Genomic DNA, 12,661 nt, shown 5'->3' with positions numbered 1-12,661 from the left:
TCTGAAAGTCATATTACATGTACATGAAATGTAAAATGAATTTCTCTATATAAATCCAAATTTTTATTTGATTGTAAGTTTTACCGATACTTCAATTGCTAGCCAAACATATATGTTTTAGCTGTTCATAAATACCTTTATTTTAGTGTTTCACTTTCATCTCACCCTTTAAAGTTTTTGTTTTTTGTAAATTAAAATTATTGTATTCACTCTTAATTCTCCGAGGTGTGAATGTATGTGAAATGAGAATAAATTGAAAGAGAATGATAGGAACACACTCTTTAACTTATTTTAACAATTAATTAAAATTTATTAAAAAATATAAACGTATAAAAAAGTTATTAAATTAACAATAAGATTTTTAAGTTAACAATAAAACATATATTTTTTAATAAATTTAAATTAGAAGTGTATTAAAAAAATATATTTTTAGTATTTTTCAATAAATATTATAAAGTCATGGAGTCTCATCGTGACAATCAAATTGAAATGATATTTATTATTTTTTTCTTTTATTTTCATTTATCTACTTCAAAAAATAACTAGTTGAGAAAGGAATTTAATTAATATTAAATTTTAATACAACATGTACTATCATTTTTTCATTTATAATAAGTGTATAAAATATTTAATATATCACAATAAAGATGTGGTTAAAAATTAATAATATCTTAAATTAATGTATAAATAAAAACAAAATTTTAATTAAAAAATAGACAAGAGCAAGGAAAAAGTATTATCAAATATTTTTAAATTTTTATATGGCTAAGTTTTTGCCAAATAATTCCATGTGGATGGCGTTGCATGTTTATTTAACGCAAAGTAAAGGTGCTAATCTTGGGCAATCATTTTAATTTATATTCTTTCGCCTTTTCCTTTTGTCAACGTTAATTCTTAATACTATTTATAAATAACTAAAAATATGTATTGAAAAAAAATTATTATAGTATTATATTTTTAAATAATAAATAGTTTTACTTTTAATCACTTAGCTAATGTTAACAAAAGTATTTTATTTTAATATTATTGTCATTAGCCTTGTTTAAAAAGAAAGTTGTTAAGTACCAAAAGTTTTTTAAATTATTTATTGAATATTATATTTGTAAATAGTAAATTATATATATATATATATATATATATATATATAACTAAAGCAAAAATAACTAATAATTTAGTTAAAAAAAAATAAAGTTAACAAAATGAATTAGAACTATTAGATAAGATTAATTATTGAACTTACTAATAAATTAGAAATAAAAAAAGTAACTTTCATATTTTTATACAATATTTGTATTAATTACAAGTTAATTTTTTTATTTAAAAAAATATTTCATAAAATTAATAAATATTGTAATAGTTAAAATAATAATATGACATTAATGAATTTTTTATTAAAATAAATAATATTATATCAAAGGAAATAGTAAATGAATAATCTTATTAAAAAATATAGGAAAAAAGTTACAGTTTTAGATTCGCTTAAGTGAAATTTTTTTGCTTAAGTGAATTTTGATAAAAAAAATCATTTTAGTTTAAGTTAAAAAAAATTTGTTTAGCTTAAGCGAAAGTAAAAATACACTGCAACATTTTCTCCTTCCTTCTTTCTGTTCCATCTCTTATTTTCTCCTTCCAATTCAGCCATCTTCTTCTTTCTTCTTTCTCACTCAGTCCCCTTTTTTTTTCTCTCATTCCCTATCTCTTCTTCCTTCGGCTCACCCAGTCTTCTTCTCTCTCTCTTTTTATCTAGCTCTCCTTCTTTTCATCCTCACTCATCCTGATCCCTTTTTCTCTTCATCTAACCCTTTTCCTTTCTCTCTATTAACTTTCTCCAGCTCTCCTTCTTTGTGCTTTTGTCTTATCTCTGATTTTCCTCTCAACTTTTCTTTCTCTTTTCTTCTTTTAGTTTTTTTTGCAACTCTTTATAAATTTGCTTAAGCGAATCTAAAACTACAGCCTGCAGTTCTCGCAAGAACTGCAAACGATCCAGATCTTTTTTATTTTGATTAAAATAAGCTTATAAATTAATCAAAATAACTTCTCAAATTATTTTTAAACATATTCATGTGACATTTTAAAAGATTTTTTTAGTATACAGAGGAGGTTCACTGCTTCAATAAAATCATACAATTAACTTGATAATTTAGTTAATAAAATTTAAAAGTATATTAAAATATTTTTCTCTTGATTTAATGTAAAAATATCTCAACATACGAACAAAGGAGCGACGAGTGACGAATCAAACGATAGGAAACGGCCACGTACGCCTCTCTCGAACCACAGCCACTCCCTCTAAAACCCACATCAACACACAACACCTCTTCAATTATCGCCTTCTTCTGCACCAATAAGCTTCTTCTTCTTCTCTCTCTCTCTCTCTCTCTCTCTCTCCTTCTCCCTCTTTCTCTTCCCTTCCATTATTCACTTCTTCCCACTCTCCTCTTTCTAAGGTATGTGCCCTTCACTTTTCATGTCTCGCTTCTCTCTCTGCTATCTTACTCGAAACTTGGTTGTTTACTGTTATCTTAATTAATTGTCTTTAATTTTGTTAATTCCTTTGTTATTTTTTAAATTATTAATTTGATTGTCGGAAGTGTTAGTGGTGACCCTTTAATCTAAAAATCTCATATTTGAAGTTTTTTTTTTTAATATTTCCATCAATCGAATTGAGATTGCTTTCTTTCCAATTAGAGAAATTCTTACCTTTTTATGTTAACGTTAGAATGAGTCTTCAGTGATGGTAGTATTTAAAAGGCCATGTCTTGGATTGGATACACTTGTTGATGCAGATGGCACTATCATCAGCATGTGTTGTTGGGAATGGTTTAACCATAACACGGAGTAGTAATAGAGTGAATCTTAGCAAAGACTTCAATGGAAGATATCTCGTCTCATCTTGGAGAGTTTCATCATTGAATAAGGCATCAAAAGCATTTTCAATAAAGGCGTCTTTAGACCAAAGGCAGCAAGAAGGGAGAAGAGGGTTTCTGAAACTGTTGCTTGGAAATGTGGGATTTGGCTTGCCTGCATTGTTGGGAAGTGGCAAGGCTTTTGCTGATGAACAAGGGGTTTCATCCTCCAGAATGTCTTACTCCAGGTTTCTAGAGTATTTGGACAAGGATAGAGTTAAAAAAGTGGATCTGTTTGACAACGGAACCATTGCTGTTGTTGAGGCTGTTTCTCCTGAGTTGGGTAATAGAGTGCAGCGGGTTAAAGTTCAACTTCCTGGACTTAGCCAAGAGCTCCTTCAGAAATTCAGGGAAAAAAATATTGACTTTGCAGCTCATGGTCCCCAAGAAGATTCAGGTTCTCTATTAACTAACCTGATTGGGAATCTGGCTTTACCTCTAGTCTTGATTGGAGGATTGTTTCTTCTTTCACGGCGATCTGGAGGTATGGGAGGTCCCGGTGGGCCTGGATTTCCTCTTGCTTTTGGTCAATCTAAAGCCAAGTTTCAAATGGAACCAAATACTGGAGTGACATTTGATGATGTTGCTGGGGTGGATGAGGCCAAGCAGGATTTTATGGAGGTGGTGGAGTTTCTAAAGAAGCCTGAAAGGTTCACTGCTGTTGGGGCCCGCATACCAAAAGGAGTTCTTCTTGTTGGTCCTCCTGGAACTGGGAAGACCCTTTTGGCCAAGGCTATTGCTGGTGAAGCTGGTGTTCCGTTTTTCTCAATATCAGGTTCTGAGTTTGTTGAGATGTTTGTTGGTGTTGGTGCTTCTCGAGTCCGTGATTTATTCAAGAAGGCCAAAGAGAATGCCCCTTGCATTGTATTTGTTGATGAAATTGATGCTGTTGGAAGACAAAGAGGGACTGGAATTGGTGGAGGGAATGATGAAAGAGAGCAGACCCTTAACCAACTTTTGACAGAAATGGATGGGTTTGAGGGTAATACTGGCATCATTGTCATTGCAGCAACAAACAGGGCTGACATTCTTGACTCTGCCTTATTGAGACCGGGGCGGTTTGATAGACAGGTATGATTATTTTATGAAGTGCCTAATGTTTTTATAAATGAGTAAATTACTGAACATTGACGCTTTTGCAGGTAACAGTTGACGTCCCAGATATAAGGGGAAGAACTGAAATCCTAAAGGTTCATGCTAGCAATAAAAAGTTTGATGCTGATGTTTCTCTTGATGTGATTGCAATGAGAACGCCTGGTTTTAGTGGGGCTGATCTTGCAAACCTCTTGAATGAAGCTGCTATATTAGCTGGTCGAAGAGGAAAGTCAGCAATTTCATCTAAAGAGATTGATGATTCTATTGATAGGATTGTGGCTGGAATGGAAGGAACAGTGATGACAGATGGGAAGAGCAAGAGTTTAGTGGCATATCATGAAGTTGGGCATGCCATTTGTGGGTAAGAAATTAGGCTGTCGTTTTGTCTTTCAAGTAAATGTTTAAGGTTGCAATGGAAACAAGGTGTTTTGTCTTCATGACATCATGTCTCGTAACACTTAATACATGAGCTTGAGCCATCAAACATCAAGTGTTGACACTGAGAAGCTGTTTTAGTGAACAATTCCCAAAAACTTGTTCTGAAACATCTGTTTGTACTTGTTTGCAGAACTTTAACTCCTGGTCATGATGCTGTACAAAAGGTGACACTAATTCCTCGGGGTCAAGCTCGGGGTCTTACATGGTTTATTCCTGCCGATGATCCAACTCTGATCTCCAAACAACAACTCTTTGCAAGAATTGTTGGAGGACTAGGTGGTAGGGCTGCAGAAGAAATTATTTTTGGCGAGCCTGAGGTTACAACCGGAGCAGCTGGTGATTTGCAGCAAATCACCGGTTTGGCAAAACAGGTACTTGTTAATTATATGCTTTTGTGTTACATTATACCTCCTTTTTCATTCTCTTATTTTTGTGGGATGGAAGATGCTAATATTTAATATCTGAATTAATTTAGCATCTGGTTTCATTTTGCTAATAGGAGTTATGTTGTTAGCTTCACTTAATTGGTGAAACCTGCAATAGAGACCCTGTCATATGATTTCTTCAATGCCCAAAACTTAAAACTATTGAAAGAAGGGTTATGTTCACTCTGAAGGATAAACTTTAATTTTTCTCATGGAAAAATTATTTATATTTTCCTTCTATCCTCCTATGCTGCTTCAATAAATGTTAAATGATACTCTTGCAGATGGTAACCACATTTGGAATGTCTGACATTGGTCCCTGGTCACTTATGGAACCATCAGCTCAAAGTGGAGATGTTATCATGAGAATGATGGCAAGGAACTCAATGTCAGAAAAGCTTGCAGAAGACATTGACGCTGCAATCAAGAGGATCTCAGATGAAGCATATGAAGTTGCATTAAGCCATGTAAGGAACAACCGTGAGGCAATTGATAAGATTGTGGAAGTCCTTCTGGAGAAGGAGACATTGACCGGAGATGAATTCCGAGCTTTACTGTCCGAATTTGTTGAAATTCCAGCTGAAAATCGGGTCCCTCCTTCAACTCCATTACCAGCCACTGTTTGAATAGCCTTCATGTAATATCTTTTATGTATTGTGTTAGAATACAGAATGCCCTTTACATCTTACTCCAAATTTGTGAATGATTAAAGCTTCTAGCTTACCATTTCATTTTTGTAGTGTTGACGATCACAACAGAAAGTATATATGCCAAAGTGCAAATGTTGTGTAAAATTCTTGTCTTTACGTCTATAATACAGTGTAAGTATTGTGAACAGTTTAACTAACCATTAATTCTTAGTGTAAATTTGTAACTGGTGAGATGCAATGTTTACTTAGTTTGAGTGTAAATTCATTATATTTGTGAGTTCTGTCCTGTTTGGCATGACTGCAAAGGATGTACTCCCAATTTGATCTGATATCTGTTTGTTGAGAAATGAGATGGAGGTAACTGGTTAGGATTAGCTTGGGATCCAGGTGGTATTGCCAGTGTTTTGAAGGAGCAGGAATGCACTTGATAGTTGACGGTGAAAGTAGATTTTGACCCTAGAGAATGTTGAGAGTTAAATTTTCGAGAGAAAGAAAGGAAGGATAAATATTTTTAGAATTTAAAATGTTATGCAACGTATAAATAAGTAAATAAAATTAAATTTATAACAATCTATCATTTTATACTCTTTACTTAAAAAAAAATGAAATCAAAGAATGTTAATTCGAAATAAAAAAGTTTCTCCTTTCCTCGTTTTTCCTTCGAAAACTAACTATCTTGAAGTCTTGACTTAGGAATTCATCTTGAATTATTGTCTTAAGAAATAGTTACAAATAAGAAAAAATAAATTAAAAGACTGATTATTAACTACTTTGAAATATGATTAATGGGTGAATCATGCTATGAAATGGTTTGTTGGAATTAGGATCATAAATAGCAACAAAAGATCTTTGCCTCTTAAATATTTTTTATAGGATGACAATTTTCTTTTGAATCTTTGGTATAAAAATTGGAATGGCTGAATTTGAATTGCACTCAAACACAATTTCATTCCAGCCTACATTCGATTGCAAATTATATTTAGTGTATCAAAATTTATTTGTTTTTAACGTGAGTCTAAGAATACCCAATAAAAAAATTATATACAGTATATTTAAAAAAATACATAATTTAATATATTAAAAATTATACAATAATATTAAATGTTATATTTTTAATAAAATTTTATTGGATAGTAGAAAAAATATATATTAAAACATGGTCTTATTCGTAATCTTCCACCTTGCTCAAGTAAGGAAAAAAATAAATTGATGCGGAAAAAAGCTACTTGTTTGAGGTCGAGCTGTGAGTATAACAAGAACAGTCCTTAGCCCGTGCTTCATGCATGGGCAGGTTTGGTCTTCTTCGTCCCAGCTTCTCTTATGTTTTTGTGCCCACCATTTTTCGAAACCCAATCTCTCGCTTTTCCACGATTTCCTTCCAAACCCACTTCCAAAATGGGCACTTTTTGGAGAGCAAAGAACAATTTGCCACCTTATGTTCCAAAGGGCAGATCAAAGAAGCGTTTGAAAGCTTTGTATATGAGATATGGACAGAACCCCGTTTATTTTCAAATCTCCTCCAAGCATGTATTCCCACAAAGTCTGTTGCTTTGGGAAAACAGCTTCATTCTTTGATATTAACTTCTGGGTGTTCCTCAGACAAGTTCATTTCCAATCATCTCCTCAACCTCTACACAAAATTTGGGGAACTTCAAGTTGCAGTGGCACTGTTTGATCGAATACCAAGGAGGAACGTCATGTCATGTAACATCATGATCAAGGGCTATCTTGAAATGGGCAATCTTGAGGTTGCTAAGAAACTGTTTGATGAAATGCCTGTGAGGAATGTTGCCACGTGGAATGCAATGGTCACGGGGTTGACCAAGTTTGAAATGAATGAAGAGTCTTTGTTCTTGTTTGCAAGGATGAATGAGTTGGGTTTCATGCCGGATGAGTACTCATTGGGGAGTGTGCTCAGGGGATGTGCACATTTGATAGCTTTGTGTGCAGGGCAACAGGTTCATGCTTATGTTATGAAATGTGGGTTTGAGTTTAATTTGGTTGTTGGATGCTCTTTAGCTCATATGTATATGAAAGCTGGAAGCTTGCATGATGGGGAGAGAGTTATCAAATGGATGCCAAATTGTAATTTGGTCGCTTGGAATACACTTATGGCCGGAAAAGCTCAAAAGGGTTACTTTGAAGGAGTTCTGGATCAGTACTGTATGATGAAAATGGCAGGTTTTAGACCAGATAAAATTACATTTGTGAGTGTGATCAGTTCATGTTCGGAGCTAGCCACCCTGGGTCAAGGGAAGCAAATTCATGCTGAAACAATCAAAGCAGGAGCTAATTCTGAAGTTTCTGTAGTTAGTTCGTTGGTCAGTATGTACTCTAGATGTGGATGTTTGCAAGACTCGATCAATGCTTTTCTGGAATGCAAAGTGCGAGATGTTGTGTTATGGAGCTCAATGATTGCTGCTTATGGGTTTCATGGTCAAGGAGAAGACGCCATCAAGCTTTTCAATGAGATGGAACATGAAAATCTGCCAGGAAATGAAGTCACATTCTTGAGCTTACTATATGCTTGTAGTCATTGTGGACTGAAAGATAAAGGTCTTGCTTTCTTTAACATGATGATAGATAAGTATGGACTCAAAGCTAGACTAGAACACTATACTTGTGTGGTTGACCTGCTAGGCAGGTCTGGTTGTTTAGAGGAAGCAGAGGCTATGATACGATCTATGCCTGTAAGAGCAGATGCAATTATATGGAAAACATTATTATCTGCATGTAAAATCCACAAGAATGCAGAAATTGCAAGAAGGGTTGCTGAAGAAGTTCTTAGGATCGATCCTCAAGACTCGGCTTCATATGTTCTACTTGCCAATATTTATGCATCAGCTAAGTGGTGGCAAAATGTTTCTGATGTGAGAAGAGCCATGAAAGACAAGATGGTGAAGAAAGAACCAGGCATAAGTTGGGTAGAAGTGAAGAATCGCATTCATCAATTTCGTATAGATGATGAAGGCCACCCAAAATCTGTGGAGATTAATCAGTACCTGGAAGAATTAACTTTAGAAATGAAGATGCGGGGCTATGTACCTGATACAGGTTCTGTTCTGCATGATATGGACAATGAGGAAAAAGAATACAACTTGAAGCACCATAGTGAGAAATTGGCAATTGCTTTTGCTTTAATGAGCAACCCAGAGGGAGTGCCAATAAGGGTGATGAAAAACTTGCGGGTTTGCAGTGACTGTCATGTTGCCATCAAGTACATATCAGAGATTAAAAATCTAGAAATTATTGTGAGAGACTCTAGCAGGTTTCACCATTTCAAAAATGGCATATGTTCTTGTGGAGATTATTGGTAATAGTTGTTCCTTGATCTCCATTTCAGATTACGTTCATGATATTGCATGATTAAAAATATACAATATAATTAAGTAATCACAATTTAATTTATTTTTTATTAATAGTCTCGATAAAAATATTTTCTATTTCACCAATGATATTAAATATGTTTTTGGTCCTTCTAAATGCATCAAAATTTAATTTTGGTCTTTATAAAATTATTATTTTTATTTTAGTTTTCACATTCCCAAGAATATTTAGTTTTAGTCTTGGTTATTGTTGAATAGATATCACTAACTCAGATGTTGTTACATGTCAGAATTTGTATTATATGTTTTTGTAAAATTATATTAGTGAGGTCAAAATTAACAATTTTACAAAATATAAAGATCAAAATAAAAAATAGGAATTAAATTCAAAAATTTTTATGTTTTAAAGGAACAGAAATATGTTTAAGTTTAACCATTTATTCAATACTTATTATTTCAAGCATATAATATGATAAAAACGTAATGGTATTATTAATGTATAGGTTTTAAGATAAATAGGCATACAAAATTGGATTTTGACAAAGAGGAACAAGAAGTTGCAGAATAAATTCTAATGAAAAAAAGTCCTTTCAGTAAATTTCATAACAAATTTAAAAAATAACATAGAATTAATTACAAAAGTCAAATAGTCAACAAAAAAGAATAATTGAATACTTTCAAATGAACAAAACGAAAAAAGTTATTCTAATTCAATAATTTTTTTTTATTATATAACACAAGAGTTAATGTGTCCGTAAATTGAAAAATTCACTGGCCTAAGTTAATTAGATTAAGAAAATTTACAGGATCGTTTATTTTTTATAATTAAAAGTGACCCAATATTGAATATACTTTACACTTTAATATCATCTTAAAATTAAGCAACTTAAATCAAATGTTAGCTAGTAAATAATCATTGTTCTACCTTTGATAAACTTTACTTAAGTAAAATTTGTAGTTGACATGAGATCTCACTCAACAATAATCAATGATTGAAAAATTAGCAATTCAAATTATATAATTTCATAATTTATTAAACGCATTTATGCATTATTATAATTTTAATTGTTATTTTTTCATCAATAAATATAACTTTTTCGTTTAAAAGGAAATCAAATGTAGGCATTTTTAATTAAAAAAAGTTTAATTAATGTTATTAGACTAATATTAGTCGTTAATTAAATCATTTTTAAATTGAATATTGATAAATATAATTTTTCAGAAACCTAAAGCAAATAGTTTATTATCCTAACTTAAGCACACTCTAACTCGAAGTTGATCATTCATGTATATAAGCATCCTATCTTTGGATGGAGTCTCTCGTATTGAATTTTAATATGACAATCTTATTTAATACATATCAGAAGAAAAAAAAATAGATACAATAATATTTTAATTATTGTATTATTTTTAGAAATTTTTGCATTGCATTTTTTATTTTGATTACCAATAAATAATTTATTTGTAAATGAAAAATGATAGGAGTTTAAAATAAACTAATAAACTCAAAATTATAATTTTTTATAAATTTAAAAAATTATACATAAAAACATGATTTTTTATTGTTATTTTATATTTTTAATAATTAATTTAATTAAATATTATTAATGAAAATTTAAAATAAAAGACTGAATTTGAATAATTGAAAAACCATGAACACTAAATATAAATAATTATGACCAGAGAGACTAAAATAATACATACAATATAAATTAAAAATAGTAAAATGCAATTAAGTTTTATAATATAGAAATAAGGCAAAGATGAAATTTTAAATGATTAGCAGTTGTTGAAAGTGTGATTATTTGTAATATAGATGAACAAAAGTTATAAACAAATAGATTAGTTATAGAAATAAGAAATATTTGAAATATTTTATCATAAAAAAGTGAAAATAATTTAAAAGTATTAAATGATTAAATATGTATAATAAAATATTGTAAAAATAAGGTTTAATAAATTAAATTTGAATAAATTAGCCAAATGAAACAAAACACCATACATATTACAGGTTTGAATCTTCTCTCACATGTTTTAAGAAGAAAAACATAAATTTTTTAAAAATACAATTTTAAATGTAAATTCTTTTCCTACTTTATTAAATTCCACACAACCAAAAAAATGGAATAACATTAGAAGGCACCTACTCTGTACTATGATGTGCATATGGTCCCTTATGGGTTTGAAGGTTGACGTTGGACATTATTACATTACCTTATTTAAACAGTGCCACTTGCAATTACCATAAATATGCATTAGATTCTCAGTATAATTCCATTCTTATTTTCTTGAACAAGTCTTCCAATTTGAAATAACAAACTACCAGATTTTGAAGAAAATTTATGAGAAAATTTTATGAAAAATTGTATTAAGGATGATTTTGATTTTTCATAATTTTATAATTTTTTCTAAAATTTTATAAAAAACTAGTATGACAGCACATCAAGTACTGGTTTGAAAATAAAAATATTTTGATTAAGCTTTTTTCGGTGTGCTCGCAAAACTATTTGAATATTTATTTTAAATTACACAGAAATAATAGTAGTTATGGAAAATCATTTTAATATTTTTTTAGTTAACAAAAATAATAGCAGTTGACGCCGCCAACCACCGCTCACTTATTCAAGAATTAGAGAGAAAAACGTTTTCAAAATAATTATTTTAAATTTTCTCTAAGACTAATAAACTAGAAATCACATGTTTAAGTGAAATTATTATTTTTATCTAAAAATTAAAAAATTATTATTTTAAATTTTTATTTATTGTGAAATCGTCATTTTTCATTAAAAAATGAAGTTACTTGTTTTAAAAAATTCTTGAAGGCTTCTATAGCTCAAAAGGAATCGTTACATGTATACTTACTATTTCATTTATTTAAATTGAAAGAAAATTATGTCAAAAGCACGTTTTGTAAGAAAAATCCTTTTAAATAGAATAATAATTTAAATCTGTTAATTTTAAATTTAAAGAAAAACAATTTTAAACTGTTAAGTTTAAAAAAATTCAAAATAAATACTTTTACCATTATTTTCTCACAGTTGATGAAAAACAATAATTTTGTTTTTATAAAAATATTAAAATAATATAGGTGGGAAACATATTCATCCAACTTGCCAATTTTAGTGCCTTTTTTTATTCACTGTGCCGCCCATATCTTATGGTTAGTAATTAGTGTTCAATTTGACAACAGCGTGGTGGACCAAGAAACAAAATATGCAATCTAAATATTTTTCTAATCAAAGTAATTTTTTTATTAGTTCTTATAGTCAAATAGGTTCATTTTTTTGAAATATTTTTATTATAAAAATAATATTAAATAAATCCACGAACGCATTTAACATTTTACATATATAAAATTATAATATTTTATTACTTTTTATTCTTTAGTAGTGTATTAATATCACTTATTAGTAGTTTTTATTAATTTATAATTTATGTAATTAATACATCTATAATTATTAGATTGTATGTTCTTTTAATAAAATATTATTATTTATTACACTTTTATAAAATTATTAACTATATTTAGAGTTGAGTTTAAATAACTAATAATAATAAAAATTTATTTTTAAAATATTTATTATTTATTTATAGTTTTAATATAATTAATGTATTATTTTTAGCAAAATCTTATTGCTTTTAGATGCTTAAATTCAGCCGCACAAATTGAGATAACAAAACTTGTTATTTATTTCTTTAATACATGAAGTATTATATTTCTTCTATCTTTCTTTTTTGGTTTTTCATTATTTAATTAAAATACTTTTATTTATCACTTTACAAGTTTAAGAAAATATTGAGTATTGTTTTTATTGTAATCT

The 12,661-nt window shown here is 29.8% G+C and overlaps 2 protein-coding genes across 4 annotated transcripts; both read left to right on the top strand.

Annotated features, from left to right (window-relative positions):
- The first annotated feature begins 1,771 nt into the window (after positions 1 to 1,771).
- Positions 1,772 to 6,079, top strand: LOC113859159 (ATP-dependent zinc metalloprotease FTSH 2, chloroplastic). Of its 3 annotated transcripts, none has more exons than XM_027491974.1 (5): positions 1,772 to 2,447; positions 2,787 to 3,977; positions 4,049 to 4,362; positions 4,570 to 4,810; positions 5,149 to 6,079. In XM_027491974.1, the coding sequence occupies exons 2-5, from the start codon at positions 2,787 to 2,789 to the stop codon at positions 5,488 to 5,490; spliced, it is 2,088 nt and encodes a 695-aa protein (XP_027347775.1). In that variant the 5' UTR covers positions 1,772 to 2,447; the 3' UTR covers positions 5,491 to 6,079. The 3 variants fall into 3 exon arrangements, with proteins under 3 accessions (XP_027347775.1, XP_027347777.1, XP_027347776.1); XM_027491976.1 differs by having other exon boundaries at positions 2,322 to 2,447; positions 2,720 to 3,977; positions 5,149 to 5,840; XM_027491975.1 differs by having other exon boundaries at positions 2,322 to 3,977; positions 5,149 to 5,840.
- Positions 6,080 to 6,736: 657 nt separating this feature from the next.
- LOC113858917 (pentatricopeptide repeat-containing protein At2g41080) lies at positions 6,737 to 8,831 on the top strand. Its single transcript, XM_027491711.1, has one exon. It carries the CDS (start codon positions 6,798 to 6,800, stop codon positions 8,829 to 8,831), a length of 2,034 nt encoding a protein of 677 aa, XP_027347512.1. The 5' UTR covers positions 6,737 to 6,797.
- Positions 8,832 to 12,661: the final 3,830 nt, after the last annotated feature.

The sequence above is a fragment of the Abrus precatorius genome, unplaced genomic scaffold, assembly GCF_003935025.1.
Source record: "Abrus precatorius isolate BTA unplaced genomic scaffold, Abrus_2018 Scaffold2, whole genome shotgun sequence".
NCBI lineage: Eukaryota > Viridiplantae > Streptophyta > Magnoliopsida > Fabales > Fabaceae > Abrus > Abrus precatorius.
The sequence above is the reverse complement of the archived record's forward strand: the minus strand, read 5'-3'. Positions and strand labels throughout refer to the sequence as shown.

What these genes read in the sequence shown, in the direction of transcription:
- LOC113859159 (XM_027491976.1), top strand. Translation starts at nt 2,781, where the DNA reads ATGCAGATGGCACTATCATCAGCATGTGTTGTTGGGAATGGTTTAACC. An exon ending in GTTGGGCATGCCATTTGTGG is followed by an intron (nt 4,363 to 4,569) that starts GTAAGAAATTAG and finishes ACTTGTTTGCAG; the next exon opens with AACTTTAACTCCTGGTCATG. An exon ending in TCACCGGTTTGGCAAAACAG is followed by an intron (nt 4,811 to 5,148) that starts GTACTTGTTAAT and finishes ATACTCTTGCAG; the next exon opens with ATGGTAACCACATTTGGAAT.
- LOC113858917 (XM_027491711.1), top strand. Translation starts at nt 6,798, where the DNA reads ATGGGCAGGTTTGGTCTTCTTCGTCCCAGCTTCTCTTATGTTTTTGTG.